At 25.7% G+C, this 25,000-nt stretch overlaps 2 protein-coding genes across 2 annotated transcripts in view; one reads left to right on the top strand and one right to left on the bottom strand.

Annotated features, from left to right (window-relative positions):
• The window catches only part of LOC100207412 (WD repeat and FYVE domain-containing protein 3), a 226,494-nt gene that overhangs the window by 75,074 nt on the left and 126,420 nt on the right, over window positions 1-25,000 (top strand). Inside the window, exons 12-21 of the mRNA XM_065796046.1 lie at window positions 3,561-3,794; window positions 6,533-6,673; window positions 6,745-7,047; window positions 7,128-7,280; window positions 14,216-14,289; window positions 14,581-14,742; window positions 21,230-21,415; window positions 21,535-21,746; window positions 22,529-22,696; window positions 22,864-23,012. Of these exons, the coding sequence (XP_065652118.1) occupies window positions 3,561-3,794; window positions 6,533-6,673; window positions 6,745-7,047; window positions 7,128-7,280; window positions 14,216-14,289; window positions 14,581-14,742; window positions 21,230-21,415; window positions 21,535-21,746; window positions 22,529-22,696; window positions 22,864-23,012 (1,782 nt within the window). The remainder of the gene's footprint in view (window positions 1-3,560; window positions 3,795-6,532; window positions 6,674-6,744; window positions 7,048-7,127; window positions 7,281-14,215; window positions 14,290-14,580; window positions 14,743-21,229; window positions 21,416-21,534; window positions 21,747-22,528; window positions 22,697-22,863; window positions 23,013-25,000) is intronic.
• On the bottom strand, window positions 1,020-2,145 carry LOC136079749 (uncharacterized). The gene is made up of 2 exons (XM_065796047.1): window positions 1,790-2,145; window positions 1,020-1,687 (listed from the first exon to the last, which is right to left on the bottom strand). The coding sequence occupies exons 1-2, from the start codon at window positions 2,031-2,033 to the stop codon at window positions 1,053-1,055; spliced, it is 879 nt and encodes a 292-aa protein (XP_065652119.1). The 5' UTR covers window positions 2,034-2,145; the 3' UTR covers window positions 1,020-1,052.

Genomic DNA, 25,000 nt, shown 5'->3' with positions numbered 1-25,000 from the left:
GGATCGTTTAGTGATTGTAGACTGGCTCGTGCAACAAGACGTTTCACTGATCCACCAACACCATCACAAGGGCTTCTTCATGCGATGTTGCAAAAAAGTGCCACTCTGCAGTCATGTCAAAATCGTGTTTATGGTAGCATAAGTTGATAAGATTTTTGTAATTTTTATATTGTGATGCAGCTCCATCACTAAAATAGATAATGTGTTCAAATGTTTGTAATTGTTTAAGTTTATCAATAACATTACCGATAAAGCAATGAACAGCATCTGTTCCATGTTTCAGATGATCTGATATAACACAATAACTTTGACTATCAAGTTTTCCGTCTTTTATAAAATACGCAACAAAGGGGTGCACAGTTGCTTGGCTGTTATTCCAATGAAAACCTTGCACTGCATCCTGTATTAGCAAACTATAGTTTTCTGCAAAGTCAAGAAGAACCAAAGCTTGATTTTCTTTTAAATTAGTTTTCAAATGTTGGTAGTAGGTGGCTTGACTTTTTGATATAAAATGATGCACTCGTAAACTATCTAACTGTTCATAAACCATTTCAATAAATTCATCTAAAGGTAGAGTTGCTGGTACTAAAGTACATTGGTAATTTGATTTTTGCCATTGATAAAAGTTAACTTCACTAATTCCTTTTTCTGTAAACAAAGTGTCAATGTAGTCTAACAAAACCTTTTTAGCAGGACATTTATCGCAGCTATGCAGCATACAATCTCTATTTTCAATGCTACAAACCATTAATTTTAATAAGATTTTGTAATCAGAAATTCCAGGAATTTTCTGTACAAGGAGCTTTACATTTTGATGGTACTGGCAAACACAAACTGCATGTAGACCAGAAGCACCACCCACAGGAATGCACCACTTGGGCCTTAGCTCACAAAATTTTGAAAATCCAACTTTAAGATAATTATATTTCTTTTTAAACTCAATATGTAGCTCTTTCATATTGACTAGTAGAAGGCGCTTTTGGATATGTTGCTTTTTACTATCTACTTTAACTGAAACAAACTCTTTTTTTCCTGGACAAACCCTTGAATATTCATCGCATTCGTAAGAAATGAACAACCTCTGTAATTACATCTTCGCTTAGTTTTCTACCCGATTTTGGAGAAGGTTTTGATAGTATTCCACTTTTTTTACTTAATTTTCTGGCTTGTACTACAGATCTTTTTGAAGTAAAAAAAAACTTCTGAGTTTTCTCTATTGACCAACTGTCTGGAGTGAGTGTAAGAAGTGTGATTTTTTCAGAATTTGACAATGTTTTTTCAAATTTTGACTTAATTTGAGTCATAATATTGTCTAAATCTGTGTTTGTTTTTTTCAAACATTTTTTTGAGGGTGATTCAATTCCACAAAGTGCAGCTATTTTTAAACCTAGCACATTGGCAACAGCCTTTTGTGTATGAGCTCTTACGCTATCAATTTTACGCTTTCCATATGCAACTCTATCTTTTTTTGAAACAAGTTTTAGAGGTGAGCATCCAAAACTTGCAATACTTGAATTAAGATCTTCTTTTAATGTATGGTTGTCAACATAAATTTCTTTTTCTTGGAGTTCATTTTCTTTTGTATTATGTTTGCAATTCAGAACTTTTCTGCAACTAGTGCAAATTTTTTGACCAGGTATTAAACCAAAATCTTTGGCATATGAAAGACTGATAACTCTAAGAGAATCTAAAAAATAACGGAAATATTTATTAAATATTTTTTTTATTTATTTATTAAGTGTTATTAAGGTATTTTTATTAAATTAAGATATTAAATATTGAAACTTACTTTTCACATTTTTTGCGTGCTTGTTCAACGGATTACAACAATACCTGCGATGTTCATTCTCATACCTCGACAAGTAAACTTTCTCGTGATAGCTACAAATAAAATCTATGGGATTTATTTTGCTTCTCAAAGAAATAAGCTCTTGGTTTAGTTTAGACAGTTCTTGGTAGCGTTTACTTTTATTAGATAGATAGCACTGTTCATTTAATGCTTTACCAATACAGCAAGTAGAAAGCTCAGGCATATTACTTATTATTAATTAGTTCTAAAATACAACAATTTATTTGGTTTTATTAGTACTTTTTAGATTGACATACTAGTAATATAGAATTAAATGAAACAATAACTAAACTTTTAAAAAGTAATAATTTTTTATGGAAAATTTACCTGACTTTTAGAGACTACCTTTTGGGGGTTATAAATAAGCGCCCATTAATTTTTTTGGTTTTTATTAATTAACAGTCTTTAATTGATGCGTGTAAAAAATTTCATAAAAAAAAAAAAGTGCCATCTTAGGTAACAGATGCTTTGCATCACAGATCAATTTTACGAAAATCTCGATCTGACTCATTTTGGAGACCTATAACTTTTGAATGCAGCCCTTTAATCAACTGATTTTTTTTAAAATGTTTATCCACCACATGTAGATCAGCAGGCAATTTGATTTGTATTAACTTTGTAACTAGTTTTTAAGATTAAGGTCTTTAAAATCACAAAAAAACTTATTCTTAAAACAAAAAAATCAACTTTAGCCCGCCATTATGGAAAAAAATAAGATGCCAGAAATAATATTTTTTTCTTTTTTCAAAGTATCCACAGCACACTTGCTATCTTATAATAATTGAAGTATAAAACTAACTTGTTCAAAAGTTATTGGTTGTTAAAAATGATGAAAAAACCCTTTTTTCTTGTAGAGTGAAATTTTATGCAAAATAGCCTACTACTTAAATAGCGTTTTCTCAAGAACCATATTAGATATTGATCTAAAATTTTCAAAACATGCTTTTAACATATATATGTACAAAATCAAAAAATTTCAATAAAATCTGAGATGGTCCATGAGGGATCTCATTAAAATTTGCACCACTTAGCATGGAATGACCCATATATATTTATATAAGTATATATGTTTATATAAGTATATATATATTTATATAAGTATATATACTTATATAAATATATATATATATATTTATATACATATATATATTTATATATATACTTATATATATGTATATATATATATATATATATATATATTATATATATATATATATATATATATGTATATATACATATATATATATATGTATATATACATATATATATATATATACTATATTTATTTATATATACTATATATATATATTATATATGTATATGTATATATACATATATATATATGTATATATACATATATATATATATATATATATATATATATATATATATATATATATTTATAATATATATATATATATATATATATATATATATATATATATATATTATATAATATATATATATATATATATATTATATATATATATATATATATATATATATATATATTATATATATATATATATAGGTTTTTGATATACTTGATAACTAGTGTATCCATATTTCCTCGAAATATTATAAAATATAAATAAATAAATTTATTTTTAACAAATAGAAGTTAAATATATATAAATATATACATATATACATATTTATATATATACATATATATATTATATTTTTTTTTACTTTTTGTTCATTAATTTAGATAAAATACATTTTTCAAGGAGTTCCTGCTTTGGCTGATGTGAATACTTGCAAAACATTGGCATATATTGGAACACATCCTCGTCATTGTCATGTTGATAATATAATCTGGAGATTAGGGCCAATGTCAATTTTTGAGGAGCCTTTAAATGATGACACGATTTCATGTATAAATTCATTAGGGCCTGGCTATTTGGGTTGTTTTCAAGCTCCTTGTCTAATGGGAGTTTATGAGGTTTATTATGACTATTAAAAATTTTTAAAATTTTTAATAAAGTTAAATTTAAACATTAGTTCTAAATCTTATCCTCTTTAATTTTTTTTAACAATATATTTAGGGGGTTATATATTCTTCAATTATTTAAATGTTTTTAGGGGGTTATATTCTTTAATTATTCAAGCTAATAAAAATATAACTTTATATTTACATTTTAAATAAGAATAGTTATATTAATTAATTTAAAAATGTTATGATAATTTTTAAAGTGACTTTTTTGCATTATATATAGTTAAAGATGACTTTTATTAATATTTTTATTATTGTTGTTATTATTATAAAATTTGCTGTAACGGGTTACACTGAGTACATTATGATAAAAATCATAAAAATGACAAATATTCATAAAAATCAAAAGTTAAAAAAAATTTGGCTTAGTTTTTAAATTCAATTGCTAAGATCGAATTTGGTATTTCACTTGGTAATTATAATAATTTGCTCTTCTATTTGTAATAAATTTATTTAGGGTTTAAATTTACATATTTCTCCTAAATATTTCATGTTGAGACCTTTTTTGGTGGCAACATGAAATAAAACATTTTGTGGTTGAGATTTAAAAACTAGTTGCTTATACATTTTTACACAATTAATGTCTTTTAAAATTTTGAATATCTGAATCAAATTCCCTCTGTTTCGTCTTTTAGTTTTTGATATGTAAAATTTTTTAAAGTGAGGATCATCCTTGCTGCCCTGTTCACTTTCTAATAATTTTATGTCAGCTATTCTAAATGGATACCAAACTGAAACATAGAACTCAATTAGAGTCTAATATATACAGTATGCAAAATTTCAAAAAGCTTTGCATCAAAACCTACAAATGAGTGTTTAATTATACCAAGTATAGAGTTTTCTTTAGATTATTTAATTTCATTTTAGTTCATTTGTAAAAACTATACTCAAATCTTGTTCTCTTACTATTGCATTTAATTAAATATTATAAAAAAAAAATTAGTTGTTGATGTTTGAACCATAATGCATCACAATGATATTTAACTCAATCAGCCATATTTTGGACCAATTAAACATTTTAAAGTCAAATCCCTTTAAATCAGACCCTGGATAAGTCAGACTTTTACTAAGTCAGATGGATTTTCAAATCCCCTTAAACCTTCTCTATCAACTTACTATAAAGTTATCCGCTTGAGTTACCCTGGTAAAGTCAAACCATTTGTTAACTTGTGCTGTTATTTGGGGTCCCTATGGCAAAAAACTTTGCTTTACAAGAGCTTTTATTTTGAATTGCATATAAATACATATAATAACAAAACTTCCAATACTTCAATAAAAACCCCAAACTTTAAGTGCTTGAAAATTAAATACCTCAAATATAATTAAATATAACTAAACATATTCACTGATATCGTCGATTCGGTAAAGCTTTGATTAAATTCTATTTATTAGTGACTGTTTTATTAAAAATTAAAAAACATCAATTAAAATTTAAAAATTAGAACATTTTCACTGATGTCTTCAATTCAGTTAAACTTTGACTAAACTTTATTAATTAAAAATGCGAAAGTTGCTAAAAGAAAGCTAACAAGTAGAACTATAACAGAAAATTGAATAGTACTAAAAAAACTCAAAAAATGAGATCTGTATCTATATCAAAGAATTATGGCATTCCAAAGTAAATGTTGTCTGAATGGTAAAAAAAACAAAACAATAGTTTCATAAGTTGAAAAAAATAAAACTTCTGCAGAAAGAGTAAGAATGTAAGTCTCCCTAGGATAAAGCATATCATATGTGGCTTTTAAACACCCGACACCAAAACATATCTGTGTTATTCTGTGTCAAGTTTTGAGTTCAGAAATTTGCTCTCAAATTCGCTTAATTCAGACATTTGTTGAGTTTAACAATATATATATATATATATATATATATATATATATATATATATATATATATATATATATATATATATATATATATATATATTTTTTTATTGTATCAGATATATTGTTAATATAAACAATCATTTGTAAAGGTTTAAGTAAGAACCTTGTAGAACTCCATTAAGAACAGCATTTTACAACAGAAAAAATATTGTTCTGGACCACTCTTTGTATCCTATCACTAAAAAAAGCGACAATCCATTGCAATAGTTTTTCTTTTACTCCGTATTTATTGAGGTTACAAATTTTGTCATTTCACAAAGAGGGGGGGGGGAGGTAATAAAATAGGTTTAAATGTGCAAAGTTTTCAGCAAAAAAAATGTTTAAATATTTAAGAATTTAGTTATAGGCATGCTAAAATAAAGTCATATTAAATTAAGCATGAGCTTTAATTTTTTTTCTTAAAGATACCTTAGTATATTTATAAGCTATATTTTTTTTACTATTTAATTAATTTATGAACATTTTTTTTGTTGTCTGAAAATTTAAAATTTAAGATATCTTTGTTATAAAATTAACTCAAAAAAATTCTATTAAAAAACAAATTAAAAAAATAGTGTATTTATGTATGTAGCTTGGTTATACAGACAAGCCCGCTAGATAGACAGACAACCCCACTAGATAGACAGACAACCCCGCTAGATAGACAGACAACCCCGCTAGATAGACAGACAACCCCGCTAGATAGACAGACAACCCCGCTAGATAGACAGACAACCCCGCTAGATAGTCACTTTAAGTTCCCACAATGCAGCTCTATACTGACTTGCTAGTTTTTAACTAATAAACTTGGATTTTTTTCAGGAAGACAACATAGATCAAAAGTCACTTATTTCTGAAGAGAAGATTCTTCTTTCATTGAACCCTTATAATCTTACATTGACTACTCTTTTCAAGTTGTTTTCTCAATGTTCAAAATCTGATCTTGAATTATTAGCTAATGAGGTAAACTTTTTTTTCATAGTTTTTTGTTTTATCTTACTTATTGAAAAACAAGTTTATGAAATATTTTGCAGATGAACATCAATATTGAAGACAAACATACCCCTATTCAGTTTCTTACTAATTCTTCATTACATTTAAATGGACCATATCGACCAATTGGTTTTTTTTTAATTGGATCTGCTGGTATACGAATATTTTGTCCGAATCAGGTTGCATCATCTTTTGTCAGTATTGGGGGAATGTCAATTTTGTTGTGTTTAATTGCAATGGTGACCCAGCTCAGTGAGCTCTATGCTTCATTAAAAGCCTTAACATGTATTTTGCAAAGCAGTAAAATTGCAAAGAAAGAAATGTTTCGAATCGATGGTTACAAGGTTATTGATTTTAAAAAATTTTTTTAATTAGTTTACTAATCTAATCTGCAGACTATAAATCTAAAAAAATTACTGTTTAGATTTTGGCATTTTTACTCGAAAAAAAGAAGCACTTGCTGAACACACATATTCTTCATTTAGTATTTTCTTTGATTGGAACTGTTCGTAGTGATCGTGATTCTATTACTATACCAAACATAACAGCATTTAATGACATACTATGCAATCTACAGGCTAGTATTATATATTTATATGTATATATATATATATATATATATATATATATATATATATATATATATATATATATATATATATATATATATATATATATATATTCACACAATTTTATGTTTTTTTTAGTACAATTTATATACAAATCTTGTATGGTTGAGCTAAAAAACCTTTAAAAATTCCAACTGCGATATTTGGTGAAATAGATGATTTCGGTTTTATAAGTGCATTTGTAATTGCATCTTTATGGTGTATGGAAAACTCATATTTTTGAAGGGAGTGTTTGGTTGTAATATAAATATTTAAAAAATTTGATTTTTTTGCATTTTCGTATTCGCAAGTATGTTGGATTTTACAAAAAATGTATATTTCGAATACGAAAATGCTCAACACCAACTAAACTTTTTAGATATTTGTATTTCAACCGATCACTCCCTTCACAAATATGAGTTTTCCATACACCGTAAAGATGCAATTACAAACATACTTATAAAACCGAAATCATCTATTTCACTGAATATCGCAGCTGATATTTTTAAAGGTTTTTAAGCTCAAGCATACAAAATTTGTTCAGAACATAACATTCAAGATGAAATTAATTTTCTAATTAAGATTTTTATTGAAAATGGACATTTCTATAAACAGTATTCAGATATTGCTAAAAATTATAAATACTTCACAAATCCATCTTGTTCTCAAAAAATTGATACCAAAAATCTTGTTATTTTACCATGGGCCCTAAAATTAAGCCTTGTTCTTAGAAGAGAATTTCGTAAAGTTGGTTTTAAAACAGTCTTCTGTTTTGGTAATCCCTTGATCAATATACCTTGTTGAAACAAGTCTAAACTGCCTCCGAATAGTCATCCAGGAGTGTACCAACTTAGTTGCACATGTGGTGCATTGGTGAAACAAGATAAAAGATTTCCACACAAATTCAAGAACATAAAAATGTTACAAAAGCCAACTGGGAAACATCTGGAATAGTAGAACATTCACAACATTGTAATGGTAAAATAAACTGGGAGAACCCTAAAACACTTTCTGTTATTTCAAACAACTACACAAGAAAAATTTGTGAGGCCATTGAAATATAACATGTACAATGTTTAAAATCTAAAGAAAATGTTTTAAATTGTGACATTGGCAATTTGGTGATGACTCACCATTGGAAACTATTTTTTGTAAAATTAAAAAATGTTGAATATCTGATGTTGCAATGACATCATTTGGTTATGTTCATTATAATTTTTTAAACGGTTTTTTTTAACGGTTTTATTAGTTTGATAATGGCTCTCACTATATGAGTCAAAATATTATTTAAAAAAGAAATAAATAGTATGATACCGTATATCATGTTTTAATGCTTATAATATATATATATATGTATATATATATATATGTATATATATATATATGTATATATATATATATGTATATATATATATGTATATATATATATATATATATATATATATATATATATATATATATATATATATAAATATATATATATATATATATATATAAATATATATATATATATATATATATATATATATATATATATATATATATATATAAATGTATATATATATATATATATGTATATGTATATATACATATATATATATATATATGTATATCTACATATATATATATATATATATATATATATATATATATATATATATATATATATATATATATATATATATATATATATATATATATATATATATGTATATATGAAATTATTCACATGTAAGCATGTAATTTTTATGATAGATTTAAATGTTTGAAACCATTTTTCCATGTTTTTCTGAAAAATCTTTTAAAGTATTATTTTTTTAATTTACTTCAAGTTATGAATAAGTTAAACTAAATCTTCCTATTTTAATGGGTTTATATATATATATATATATATATATATATATATATATATATATATATATATATATATTTTGTTTATATTTTTATAAAATATTTAAAAGTTCATCTTAATTGCTATTTAGATTAAAATAAACACAGTGAAAAGAATGACAACACAAATATTTTATAAACAATTTCAGGAGCTGCAGATATGATCAAAATCTGTATTGTACACTGTATACTATATAATACTAATGTATTGGAATTAAACGAGCAACAAAAAAGAGTCAACTTCTACTCAATAAAATCTTATATTCTATTAGGCTTGTTTGTTTTGCCTTTTTTCTCTATAAGTATATTTATAAAAAAACATGAGTATATTTATAAAAAATCAAAATCAAGCTATGACACTTTTAAAATTATATTGTTAAAGTTAACAAAGTAATGGAAATTAATTTTTAGACAAAGTAAAAACTTGAAAAGATCTCTCACAAGGGGGTGTTATATGTGCTTTTTGCCAACTAGAGCCACACATAAAAAAAAGGTCCTCGATATTTAATATTTGCCAACTATACTTCAAATCTTGCCCACTGAAATGCCAAATGCGCCAATTCAAATGCATATATAACAGCTTTTTTTTTTTTTGGGGGGGGGGGACACCCTCTGTTCGGGATGGCCCTGACTGGTTATATACATTTTTTTGACTTTCATAATTAGATTAAACTGTTTTTTGAAATTTGAAACTAAGCCTTTTTTTTAATTTAGGATCCTTCTTTATCAGAACTAGTTTTAACTTTATTAAGAAGAAAAAGATCTATTAATAGTTGTGAATGAATTTTTTTTTTTAACTAAAAATCAAATACTTTTGTTTAATAGCTTAAAGTGATAACAATGTATTTTTTTTTTTTACTTTCTTTATTCTTTATTACCATTTTTTCTGAGTTCAGCAACAAGCTGATTTTAGGTGGTTGTTTTTATTAAAAATAAAAGTTAAAAAAAAAATTTTTTTTTTCAACAAAACTTCTTAAACAAAAAAATAATTAAAAATTTAAATATTTTTATTATATATTTTAAATGAATATAATTTATATTTTTATTTTACATTACTACTACTACTTTTGTTATTACTGTCACATTGTTATTACTATTTTTGTGATTGTTATTATTATTGTTTTATTATCTGTTATATTGTTAATATTTTAATCATTATTGTTATATTGTTGTATAGTTACTACAATTGTTATATTGTTTCTGTTGTAATAATCTTATTAATATCAATATCTTTATTTCTAAACTAATTACTACTTATGTTTAGACAATGCAAAACCTGTGATAAAAATATTCGTGCTAATCACCATTAACTACAATGAAACCACTGCCTAAGCTCAATCCACAAGAAATGTAGTTCTTTAAATAATAATGATTTTAGTTTGTTAAAAAACTCTTAGCTATCCTATTTGAAAAACTTCTTGTTTAAAAAAATAAAATTATCTTTATAATGGGTGATTTTAGTATAGATATTATAAAAGCAAACTCAGATAATTCAATCTCGGAGTATTTGAACACCATTGCTTCAAACAGCTTGCTTCCTTTTATATCTTTACCGACTAGAATTACCAATCACTCAAGTACTTTAATTGATAATATATTTTCTAATTCAACTTCTAAAGATATTTTTTTCAGCAATCTAACTAATAGAATATCAGATCATTAGCCTCAGTTTCTAATTTATTCATCTTTTAAAAAAAAAGAAATGTTAGTTCTCGTAAAAGCAATATTTTTCTTTGAAACTTCAAAAAATTAAATAGTGAAGAATTTAGGAATGATTACTTGAAAATTAACTGGGATAAAGTAATCAAAGTTTACAATGGTAATACAAATAAATCATATGAAGATTTCTTCACTAGCTTTAACTCTCTTCTAGAGAAGTTAAAGCCAGTGACTTAAAAAAGAACCACTTTTCTAACTACTTTACTATTAATAGCAATAGTTTGAGAGCTATGTGGAAGGGTATTAGGACTCTTTTGAATATTCGTTCTGATGATATCTCATATCCATCTTGTATATCTTCAAACAACACCATTATAAATGATCTAGTTAAAATCTCGGAAATTTTCAACTCTTTTTTTATTTCAATCCCTGAAGAACTGCAAAAAAATATTCATTCATCCCATACTTCCATATGTATTTAAAAACATCAAACCCTGACTCTCTTTTCATTAAACCTACTGAAAAAGATATATAATAAGATATAATAATATCAGTTATTCTTTCTCTAAATGATGGCAAGTCTTCTGGTCCAAACAGCGTTCCAACCTTTATTCTAAAACTTCTTAATAATGATATTTCTTCAGTTCTTTCTAAACTATTTAATCTCTCATTCGCTACTGGTATATTCCCTAATATTTTAAAAACTGTATGTGTTAAAGATTTAGATTAAAGTTTAGATTTAGTTTAAAACACTCTACTTCTCATGCACTTATTAGCATTACTGAAATGATTCGTAGTGCGATTGATAGTGGTTCATTTGCTTGTGGCGTCTTTATTGATCTCCAAAAAGGATTTGGTACAGTTGACTATAAGATTTTAATTGAAAAATTATGTCACTATGGTATACAGGGTATCGCTAATGGTTGGTTTTCATCCTATATAAAAAATCTTACTCAGTTTGTCTCGATTAATGGGTTTCTATCCACAAGTAAAGTTATTAAGTATGGTGTCCCGCAGGGTTCTGTTTTAGGGTCTTTACTGTTTCTAATATATATTAACGATCTGCCTCACTCAATAAATAATTTGATTGTTCATCATTTTGCTGATGACACTAATCTTCTATGCATAAATCATTTGTGTCATTGGTTAAATAGTAACTGTTTTTCTCTAAATATCAATAAAACTGAATTTATTATCTTTCACCCTCCAAGAAAAAAGGATTGATAGTGATAATGTGAAAATTAGAATTAACAGTTAAAGTCTTTTCCCATCTAAATATATAAAATATCTTGTGCTATTTCTTTACAATCATGGTACTATCAACTAATTCAATTAAATAAAAAACTCTTATGTGCCAATAATATGTTGTCATTATTACGACACAATGTTCCACAACATATTCTAATATTAATTTATTATTCTTTGTTCTCTTCACATCTAAGGTAGTTTTCTATTACATCGTATATACAGTTTACAACACACTTCCATAAGAATTATGATATTTTCTCCTTTACAATCTTATATCCAAAACAGGCTTTTTGAATTAAAAATTCTAAAATTTCAAGATCTTGTAAAGCTTTATAATTGCCTCTTTGTGTTAGATTTTCTTCAAAATAAACTACCAAATTTGTTTAATAATTTTTTTATTAAAACAAGTGGCACACACAAATATTACACTCGAAATACTGAAAATTTTAACTTGCACACTTCCTTTTTCAACACTATCAAATATGGCAAGCTCTCTATTAAACATCAATGAATTTCTCACTGGAAACAAATAATACCATTTATAAAAAAAAAGATTTTAACTAAATACCCTTTTATTACCAACATTCTTCTTCTCAATCGAAACCAAATTATGAAATTGCTATTTGAATATATATCTAATGAATAATAATATTTTATTACTATTGCTTTTTTTATATTACGGTATTTATAAAACTATTATTACTTTTATTTTATACTGTCTTTTTTAACTCTACTGCTGTTTTTCTGTTATCATTAATGTACCTTTGTTTTAGAAGTTTTATTAATATTATTTAAAATGAGAGTGATAGTGATTCCATAGTAGTAATAGTTTTATGGTTATTGTCCTAACTTTTGCTAATGTTATGTTTATTTTAACAATTTCTATCATAGTTATAAACTTTGCTATAATTATTTTTACCATTGTTTTCTATCATTAGTTATAATTTTTAGTAAAGTTATCATGTTATAGTTACTATTTGCAATGTTTTTTTATTCACATTATTATTATTATTATTGCAATTATTAATATTATCTTTATTTATTTGTGCTTTATTTTATTTTCTTACCTTTTTTTTTTCTCTTTATTTTATTTTAAATTCTATTTACAGTTTTTTTGTTTTAGTTTTTTTTTTTTTTTTTTTTTAAAAGGTGTCACCCCATTGACTAGTTTTTAACTATATGAGTGACACCTAACCTTATTTATGTGAGTTTATAAAATATTGTTGTAAATTTTTCTTACTCATTGTTAAATAAATGGATTTAAAAAATATATATATATAATTAGCATAACTATATAAAACCAATCACAATTTAACATGTTAAACTTTGAACAAATCGTTTCTTAGGAAAAGTTTCAACCAAAACAGATGTGCAAGTGTGTTTCACTCAAATAATTTACTACACTAGAAAAGAAGTACAATGCCTTAGAAATGCATACTATGCGATTTTATTTTTACTACTCAAAATTAATATTTAAAATAAACTTCAAATCAATCAACTTAAAATACGGTTTTTCTCTCAGAGTACTACAAATATGCAATAAAATAATTTATTACAAGAAATCGATTAACTTACACAAACAATTTTATTTTGTTAACCTTGATAGCATCAAGTACAATACTAGAAACTTTAAAGTATCCAACAAACATGATGAGCAGTCATTCAAGACCTTTTTCAGCAATATAATAAATAAGCATTACAATAACAACATCAAATATCCACCAAAAGAATTTTTATTTAACAGCATCAACTCAACTATAACTCAATTATTAACAACATTAGATTTGATGTCAACATAAACAAATGAAACAACTATATTAACTTTTTTATAAGCAAAAAGTTAGAAAAAAAGCAAAGCTAAACATTTATTAATTTTTTTATACATCTCTGTTATTTTGTATTTAAAATAATTTACTCTATTACTTGTATCTCATATTAAAAACACTTCTATTCACCAGCAATGGTAAAATACATTTAGTCATAGAAAAGAAGTAAAAAAAAATAATAATAATAAAAATTATTATAAAATATTGCAAATATATACAGAATATATATTTATTTGGCTTTTAATAGATTTTGATGACTATTGAATATTTATTGTGTCTAGATATGGAATAATACACCAGGCAATCTGGAAAAAAGTTTGTTCTCTCATTTTTATGAGCTAATTACACAAGGCTTGTAAGTTTTGAATAATTGTTGTCTAATTTTTTTTGTCTTGCTTATGTCTAACTTTTTTGTCTCATTTATGTTAGATTTTTATACTTTATTTTTTGACTTGTTTGGTTTTTATTTGAATTAGTTATTATTGAAGATTATATTTAATTGTAAAGGATTTAAAAAGACCTAAAAAAATAATACCTATTTCTAATAGCTTAGATTTTGAATTAGTTTACTGATGAATTACAAAATTTCTTTGTTTTATTTACCAAGTATGCAAATTATTAAAATTTTATGAATTTCATTAAACAGGGATCAAAAGCGAAATATTCAATGTTTGTGCAAACTTGGATGTGTTCCAAAATTTATTCACATGATTCAAGAAGGAGACATAATTGAACCTACATTGCACACAATAGCTAATGTTTTGTCTGTTTTGCTTGCAAGTTCGACTCAAACAAATGACTTACTTGTGTAAGTTTATTATAATTGCATAAGTTCGACTCAAACAAATGACTTACTTGTGTAAGTTTATTATAATTGCATAAGTTCGACTCAAACAAATGACTTACTTGTGTAAGTTTATTATAATTGCATAAGTTCGACTCAAACAAATGACTTACTTGTGTAAGTTTATTATAATTGCATAAGTTCGACTCAAACAAATGACTTACTTGTGTAAGTTTATTATAATTGCATATGTATGGTAATATGGTAAAAAGTGGTTGCGCATTGTAGTTGAACTATATGCTGAAAGCAACATTGGTTACTTAAGATTAAAATCTATTAATTTAAAATATAAATATTAAAATAAATATTTTTATTTCTTTTTATAATCTAAAAAAAATGTTAAAACATTTATTTAATATAACCATGTTGCTTAAAAAAATAAAAAAATAAAAAAAGAAGATATGAAACACAAACACACACATATAGATATGTATATTAAATAAACAAATTTCTATATTTTCATTTGTATTGGGCTAAAGCCAAAATAAATTGAACATTAATGTACATCTTCAATTTATTTGTGACTTTTCCTCCTTTTGCAGTTGAAGTTATTATTCATTTATGTCATTTTGTTTTTTGTTTAAAAGTGTTAAACTTTTAACTTTATTTTTTTTTCATTAAAAGTTTTTTTTTCATTTTTCATTAAAAAAATTTTTTTTTAATTTAAAAATTTAATTAAAAAAAAATTTTAATTTAATTAATTTAAAAAAAAGAAAAGAAATAATACAAGTAAATTAAATGTAAACTATAAAATGTCTAACAATTTAAAAGTTATAAAAAATAAAATTATTACACTTTATTGCGTTTAAGTTGGCCATTTTCGCTTTAATTTGGCATTTTTTCATTATAATTTGGCATGAAAATTTTATCAGCCAAATGAACTCTATGAATTTATTATGTTGAATCTCGAGCGATGGAAATGCAGAGGGTACAAGAAGGTGAAGCTTACTGAAGTTTATCTTGATGTCATTCAAGATTGGATCGAAAATGATTGTCAAATGACTTTGAATGAAATCAAAGTAGAATGCAATACTTGCAGAATGTGGGTAAGTAAGCTCTCTGTCTTGTCGATCCAAGGTGCTTGCACCCAACATTTAAGCAGCCATGGCGGAGTGGTAGCGAACTTGCCTCAGAAACATGAGACCCGTGGTTCAAACCCGACTCCTGGGCAAATTTTGCGACTTTGGTTGGGAAAGAGGTGTGTACTTCCTATTAAATGATCTTCCGCAGTGCTCTGTCATAAGACCTTAAGGACTTCTTGGGGCACCTAAAAAAAAAAATTGAAGATGATAATGAAGAAATTGAAGAATTATTTAATAATCTTGGAGACAGTTAAAAACAAAAATGTGAGAAAATGGCGGTCACAAAAAAAAAAAAAGAAATATCAGGTCTAATTTTAGTTAAATTAGAAAATGCAAGTATGAGAAACCTTCTTTTGTATCAATAAAAAAAATTAAGAAACAGTAATTTTTTTGATTGATACAAACTTGATCTTACTGAAAAAGAATGTTAAATTTTCAATTAAGACACAAAATAAATAAGATAAACTCTCAATATGTTGCTGATACTATATTTCGATATGCCATCCGTAGAAAAAAATATTGTCAAATATAAGAAACTACAAGCCAATTGAACACATTATGTGTTTATATACAAATGTAGCTGAATAATAAAATGGAGGATTTCAAAGTATTATGTAGTGATATAAATCCATGTATTATTGAAGTTACGGAAACTTGGTTCAAAGAGACTTCCAATACAAATTCTTAAGGTTATTTTTTGTATATAAAAGATTGTAAGGATGGTAGAATTGGTGGTGGTGTTGCAATATATAATTATCAACATTGTATCTTATCAAGCTGAAGATAAAATCTGAGTTCCGACAAAATTGAGCAAAAATGAGTTGTTATTTGTAATGATAGTTGCTTATTAGAATTTATATACAGACCAAATGAAGTAATTAAAATGAAAGTCTCTATTAAAGTGTTTAAAACTGCAACATCCATGTCAATGAACGCAGTTTTAAGGATATTATAATTATGGGAGACTTTAATTTTTTAAACATTAAATGGTCCAAAGGTGTTTTCAAATGTATTGAAAACAATGGTAACTCTCATGAATACATATGGATTTTATATATATATATATATATATATATCAGGCCTGGTCAGGAAGCGGGAGCAATCGTTCTTGATTACTGACAACGAACATAATATTTAGTTGCGAAAAGCTGGCTAGATTTTTTAGTTGTTTTGAGAACATTTAAGTTTATTTGAAAAACATCTTGGTGCGGAAGAATGCAAAGAATATTCGCGAACACTAAAAACCCGCCAAATCTACGAACAAACTAATTCTATTGGTTCAAAAAATACGCTGACTAAGCGGAATAAAGTTCTAAAGTATTCTGTTGAAATGTTTTAAAATTGGAATATTTGAGATTTGTTAAGTTTTGAGATTTTTAATTTAAATTGTTTTAAGAATATATTATCAAACAAACTTTTATTTTAATTCTATGGCTCATTCTCGGAGCCACATCTGCAAAGCCATATTCTTATAAACTATTATTATTTGTTTACAAAAATAAATGTTTTAAATATATGTTTTTTAAATTGTCAAAATTTTGAAAGTTTATTATATATTATAGATTTTATTAGTATATTCTTATTTTTTATTTAAAAAGTACTTTTTATTTAGATCTAATTTTGTGTATCTGTTTTTTATTCTAATATAATCTTTTAAAGCAATTTTTACGATTTATTTTGTATACAAAAAGACTTTCAACAATAATTGCGTTTTCAATGAAATTATTAATAATCATCAAATTTATTAAAACTAATATCAAATAAACATATAAGAAATTTCTGATTACTAAACACAAATTAGAGCCAGAAATACACATCATAAGTTCAACTAGAAGACTAAAGTCTGAAAACTTGATTCTATGATAAAGAAAAAATTTCTGCTACATTTCCAGTGGTGTGAGTACAATGGTGCATTGAGTATTTATTACTAGTTTTGCAGCTTTCCATTCCGGAAGAACCATTTTAAAATCTATTCCTGCAGCCTCTAGAGGGTAAAAGAATTTTTTTAGTAATAAAGAGATAATGGCATCACCATACATGCTTTCTGCTGTCCATAATTATGGATCTAACCAGTCCATTGATTCGAATATGGTATTTAACAGCAAACTAAATCTATCGTTTATCAATGACAGAATGATGTTGATTGCTGATTTTCTTAATTTAATGGCAGAACTAAGACATTCCAAGTTAAGATTAGCCATGTTGCCAAGCTCAATCTCAACGAACTCTGGACTCAATTTTTTCAATTCGTGACCTTCTTAGAATTACAAAGAACCACGATTAGTTGTACCATTTTTTTTCATTGATTCTAAACTTTAGTAGATATGAATCAATAATATCATCGATACCTTCATTGCTTAATTTGTCTAAGCTAACCTTAGTTACATCCGCTGCTGGTTTTAATTCATTCACCATTAACATTTTGTTTTCGAAAGCCAACGATAATGGAGATAATTTTTCTAAAATATCCAAATAACTACAAACTATACATAATAGTCTGTATTCATGCAACCATTTGGATATCCCAGATTTTTAGCACGCATATCTGCTTTAGTGTCGTGATCTGTAAGAGCGTTTTTGAAACCCACAATAAGCGAAGGCCAGTTATTTAATAGTCTTGTAAAGCCGCGTCTCCTGTGATTTATAAAGCGCATTCCTGATATTTTAGGCAAGGTGTAGTATGCAATATTCAAAGCCTCAGCAGCTTTTTTTAACTGCGTTTTTTAATTTTCCAGAATTGCAAAATAAACTAAAAATGGAAATATAAAAGTGTTCATGCTCTTTAAACTGTGATATATCTTTTACAGCACCTTTTATAGCTAATTCTAACCGATAATTTACGCAGTGAATTTTAATCAGCTGCATTCTATTGTTTTTTAATTGTGCTCACACTTCATTATAAATTTCAAAATTTATGTTTGCTCCGTCGGCTGTCACACTGACAAGTTTGGATTTGTAAGCTGCCGCAGTTAAAGGAATATTACCTGATTTATTAAAGATGCTGTCAATAGCCTTTTTAATGGCATTAGCACCCATACCACCCAAATTGTTCATATCAAGTACAGGTACTACAAAGTAAGCAGGGGTCCCCTCGCATTTAACGCGCACAAGAATCAACTCTTTCTCATCCTTCATTTTTTCTAGCTTTTATCTTTGATAATTTTAGCAACTTTTCTTTTACAGCACTGGCAATTAAAGGAGATATATTCACATGCTAAAAAAAATTTAAATAAAAAATATATAAAAAAAACTTATTTAAAACATCATTTTAAAAATGGACTAAAAAGTAAAAAATAAACTATTTCACCGGACCCAAAGACTTGGTGTATGTACCCAACCTGAAATATCCATTAAAGTCGATGACTGAAAAAATTGGGCACCAATAGGAACGAGTTGTAATTAGTTGCCCAACATTTTCAGTCAATGACTTTAATGGATATTTCAGGTTGTGTATGTACACATAGTCCTTGGGTCCCGTTAAATAGTTTATTTTTTACTTTTTAGTCCATTTTTAAAACGTTGTTTTAAAAAAGTTTTTTTATATATTTTTTTTATTATTCAACAGTGATTCTATTTATTTACGCTAAACTAAAAGTTTGTTGCTTGTGTTAATTACTTTTTTTAATGATCTCTTTTATTTACAATAAACTAATGCCTTTTTTGTGTTATTTGTTTTAATTACTTTTTTAAACAATTTCTTTTATTATTATGCTGACCTTGTGTTTGTTTTGCTTGTTTTATACATAACACTTTTAATGAAACATAGTAAAATAACTATATTTTTAAGTAAAAACTATGCTTTAATTATTTTCTAGACTGACAAATTAAAATACAGTAAATGATTTTAATTTTACCTGATGTTTTGTCACCAAACAAGTTCCGTCAATAAATGAATAATTCCTTTAACTAAAGGACCTTTTAGTATAGCTGTTTTGTGTCTAGCACTAATCTTACACCATATTTTAACAAAACTCCATTTTCTTCTGTGTACTTTTACAGTATTATTTCCCCCAAGAAACAAAAGTTTTTAAGTTCTTAGATATTGGTTTACTAACTCTAATTATTTTTGCTTCAGTTGCCATTCTCACAAACTTGTTATACTTAAAGTTAAAGTTACTATTTTCTGTTTTAAATACTAATTAAAATTAAAAAGCCCATTCACTAAACATCATCTGCGATATTGTGAAGCAGTTTCGCTTCCTCTTCATAAAGCATTTTTAATCTTTTTAGTTGATTTCTATCTAGTTAATTTAATTTCTACAGTAACTCAATGATTTAATTATTTCATTTGTTCATCTTTCTAACAAGAATTGTTTCAAATATGTTAAACTTTTCAAACTACAGGAAGCATGAAATAGTTATTTAAAAAATTAACTTTTTTATTTATAAAATTATTAAATAATTTATGATTTTAATTAAATGCTTAAAAAAAACTAAAACTAGCGCTACTTTTATTCTTGTTGGACTTTTCAGGGCGGGGCTATTTTTATTTCGGAGGCCTTTTTATGTGCCACAACGTAAAAATGACTTAAAAAAAGGTCTTCTTGACTATTTCAGGGCCCATGGCTATAGCCCCCTCTAACCTCAACCCTCCTTAATCCAGCACTGTAAATACGATATAAGTATATAAATAAAAATTGTATTATACTCTTTCATAAATAAAAGAACATTTGTTTCCTTATTAAGCAATCGTAAGATGTTACTTTACATAAAAAATTTCGCTTAATTTTATAAAAAAAAATTATAAAAGAGTAATGTTTCGAAAATATTTGTTCTAAGCGTAATTTATTTTGCTTTAAGTTTTTTCGCATTAAAAGTTTTTTCGCGTTATTTTCTTTTCCTAGTTTATTTTTTATTTTTTTTGTAATCGTCTCTCATCGGTCCAATTATTCTTTTTTGCACTTTTTTTTTGTTTTTTGAAATGTTATCAAAACGACTGAAAAATCCGGCCAGTTTTTCGCAACTAAATATTAATTCCATGGTCAATAATCGAGAGCTATCGCTCCCGCTTCCCGGCCAAGCCTGATATATATGTATATATATATATATATATATGTATGTATATATATATATATATATATATATATATATATATATATATATATATATATATATATATATATATATATATATATATATATATATATATACATATATATATATATATATATATATATATATATATATATATGTATATATATATATATATATATACACACACACACACATTTGTATATACAGTAGAAAACAAATAATATATATACATGTTCCAAAGGTTTTATATATTGACTAATTTATTCAAAAACTCTCTTCAAAAGAAGAGACTTTCTAAAAAGTAATTTTATAGACTTACGGTTTTTATTTTTTAGAGTTGGACAATATTTAGCTAGTACAATTTCACTTAGTCAAAATGAGCAACACATTAATCTTGATAACAATTATGAAAAGTTTAGTCATGCATATGATTTAAAAAGAGATATTGTTAAGCGTAATGCATTATTAGATGTGTTTATTCATTTGTTAATATTTTCTGGTCAAGAAAAAGATACAATACTGTAAGTTTTAACCATTTTTGCAGTTCATCTTCTTTTTGCAAGAAGAATTATTTTATTATCTTGAAAAAAATATATATATTTACAAGGTTCTTTAAAGTTTTTTCTTCTATTTTTTTCAGATTCAGTAACCAAATATGTAATATTCTTGGTTTTGATTGGCTGTTATTGTTTTTTGGAGCTAAAGTACACAAGCAAACAGTTTTGCGTGGAGCACATATACTTTTTATTTTACTTAATGATTCTGCATTACTAAATAACTTTCAATGTGGTTTAATGAATGGTTTTTGGTTAGAGGGGTGTGATGCAATCACTACAAAAAATGTTGCTGCAGGTAAATTTAACAGAAAAGTATTTAGTTATTATACCTGTGATGTATTCATGTTGATTTTAAACAGATATACTGGTATTAGTCCCTAAACTTTGTTTAAACTCTAACTTGCTATAGTTTAAAATTAAATATAACTGTTATATCTTTTCTATATGCAGTGTAAAATAAAGCATGAATAAAATATATTGGACTATAGTAAAGTAACTTATAATAAACAATAGCAAACCATAATAAACAATAGCAAACCATAGTGAGCAATAGCAAACTGTAGTAAACAATAGCAAACCATAGTGAAGTATTAGTTATTGTTTCGAAATTTTTTTTTAAATGGGATTTAACTTTGAAAAAAAAATGCAATTATTTAAAATGCTATTTTTGACTTTTTTTTACTAATTTTTTATTTCTAATTAATTTAGTTTGTTATCAATTCTCCTATGACCAATTGTATTATGTTTCATGATCAGATATATCATTTCCCTTGACTAGATGTATATGTTCCATGACCAGATGTATTATGTCCAATAATCATTTATATCATTTTCCATGACCAGATGTGTCTCAAAACCATTATTAGTCTGTTTTATAGGTTTTATCAAAATATATAAGATAATAGTTCTAAATGTATGTTTCATTTGTGGTGCTTTTGTTCATGAAGTATTTTTTATTACAAATATGTTTTTAAATACTTAATGTGTATATATTTTTAAAACATATTTTCAGATATTAAACATGTTTTACATAAATTTTGATATTGTTTTTAAAGATTTTAGTTTGTTAATTTTAAGGGTTTAATGTATCAGAGCCAAAACATTCCAAAGAACTAGATCACGAAGTGAATCATCAATCATACAAACAAAAAGGAATTCCATTGTTAACAACTTTACTTCAAGAACATGTTGATCTCTCAGAAATTTACTTTTTACTTTTTTCTCTTTTATTAAATACAAACACAGGTACGTTGATATGTAGGTATACAATATATATATATATGCAAATATATGTATATAGTGCAAAATTGTTTTCAAATCATAAAAATATTTTTTTTTACTTGTTGCTATTTGAATAAAAATTCAAAATAAATTTGGTTTGTTAACTGTAAAATCTTTAATGTTTTCTAAAGGTTTTGGTGAGTTTTCAACACGGTTGAGTATGGACACATTTCTTAACATTTTTCAGTCATCTTTAAACAAGTTAAAAGAAGACAGGCAGGTTTATTTCCCAGATGCTCTTCTAATATTATTACATCTTCTTAGAAAACTGATGAGTCAGGTAAAAATATTATCTAAAGATGTTAAATAAAGCTTTGTTCATGATTTTTATTATTTTAATATCAAATTTATAAATTTATAAATCATTTATAAAACTGTAGAGTGTCTGGTAAAATAAAATTTATGGTTTCTGGTAAATTAATAAAATAAAATGTTGAGAATTTCTGTTATATCCCCTGAATTGTTATACACATAAAAAAAAGATATAAAATGTCTGATATTAGCTGATTATCTATCCTACTCTGCTATGATTTTCCGTAACTTTTTACATCGTTCTTTGCTAAGCTGTGATTGATAACACCAATAAAATGTTATCAATAATGAATCAAGTAGCACCAACATGAGGAATTTATATTTAGTATTTATATATTGTACTATTTATGACCTTGCAATTAATGGCATAAAATTAAAATAATGGGTAAAGAGTAAGCTGTGAAGTTGATGCAGGATTATAGCTGCATCGTGAAAAGTAAAAAAGTATCTTTTGGAGATTTGATATTTTAATGTCAATAAATGTTCATTAGAGATTCAATTACTTATTAATTTTTATTGCTTATGCAACATAATGATCACATACAGGTGACCAACGGAGTTGACCATCTGCTTTGGTAGACATGGAAGTGGTGATTCTAAGAAAAGACTGTACCATTGAACACATTGTAGATTATATAGTTGTTTAGTCAGAATACCAACAGATATCCAGAGGAATAATGAGATACGTTTCAAGTTGAAAATCATGTTTCAAATTAAAAAATCTATATGTTAAAGTGGAGTGAGGAGATTGGTGAGTGAGAGTGAGGAGGGATTTTGAGCTATAAGCATTCTATGGTAGTAACTATAATAATGTAACTATAGTGTGGGATAACGCGCTTGTGTGTTAACTGGCCTGATAATTACTAGCATGACCAAAAATAAAAGAAAGACACAAATGTAAAGATAAAATCACTAACATGCTAAACACTGCGTTACTGTGACAGTGAGAAAACTGAAGAAAAAAGATGTTAAAAACTAAAATAAAAACTAAAACAGGTAGTATAAAGTAACAAATAAAATCTCAAATATCACCTGCGCACCAGTATAATAAATAATCTGACTAAATACAGTTTCTATTTAATGGGACACTGTATTTAGTAAGATTAAGTAAGGTAAAAAAATGTTTGCGCTGTTACAACCAATTAGAATTAAGTAATGGATACATGGTGATCTGCCATCATCAGGAATGCATTGCGATTACCTATGATGTTTCAGAGAGCCTTAGGCCTGACTAATGCCACTCATTCTTGCAACAGATCTTACTGCCTGCAAACATGGTATATGTAGCATTTTTAAAACAATTTTTATGCTTATAGTAAATATCTTATATATTTATCAATTATATTTTTTAAAAGTAGATTAGATTTTTTTAAATTAAGAGTTTTTTTATTGGGATTTCTAATAAAAACATTTTGATACCCAGATTATTTGTTGCAAAGTTTCTTTTAACCAATTTTTAATAATATTTTTGATAGTATTACATCAAACATTTATATTCTGTTTATCGCTTATCGTCTATCCTTCGTTTTTCTACTTCACAAAAGTCTTGCCTCACATTTTATATTTTCTTATGATTTCTACAATCTGTTTATATTTTCACATCTCCCAGGTCTACGTAACTGGACGGCTCCGTTGATCACTTTTTGCGATCTTTGTGTCGCATAAACAATTAATAATATTTTTGATAGTATTACATCAAACATTTATATTCTGTTTTTAACCCACTAAGATTTTCTTAAGCTTTTATAGCTGTTTTATTAAACAGCATTAAAAATTATTTTATTTGACCATATATTTGACATTGGTAAGGAAGGCAGTGTAAATTTCTTCATTAAATGCCTTTCCATGGAGCACTTTAATAAGGAGGAAAAGTTTGTATCAATTTTGATTTTTTGAACATATAAGCATATAAGATCTTTTTGGAAATATAGATTTTTAACTAATTTATAGAGGATC

Source organism: Hydra vulgaris, chromosome 04 (genome assembly GCF_038396675.1).
Source record: "Hydra vulgaris chromosome 04, alternate assembly HydraT2T_AEP".
Lineage (NCBI taxonomy): Eukaryota > Metazoa > Cnidaria > Hydrozoa > Anthoathecata > Hydridae > Hydra > Hydra vulgaris.
The sequence above is the reverse complement of the archived record's forward strand: the minus strand, read 5'-3'. Positions and strand labels throughout refer to the sequence as shown.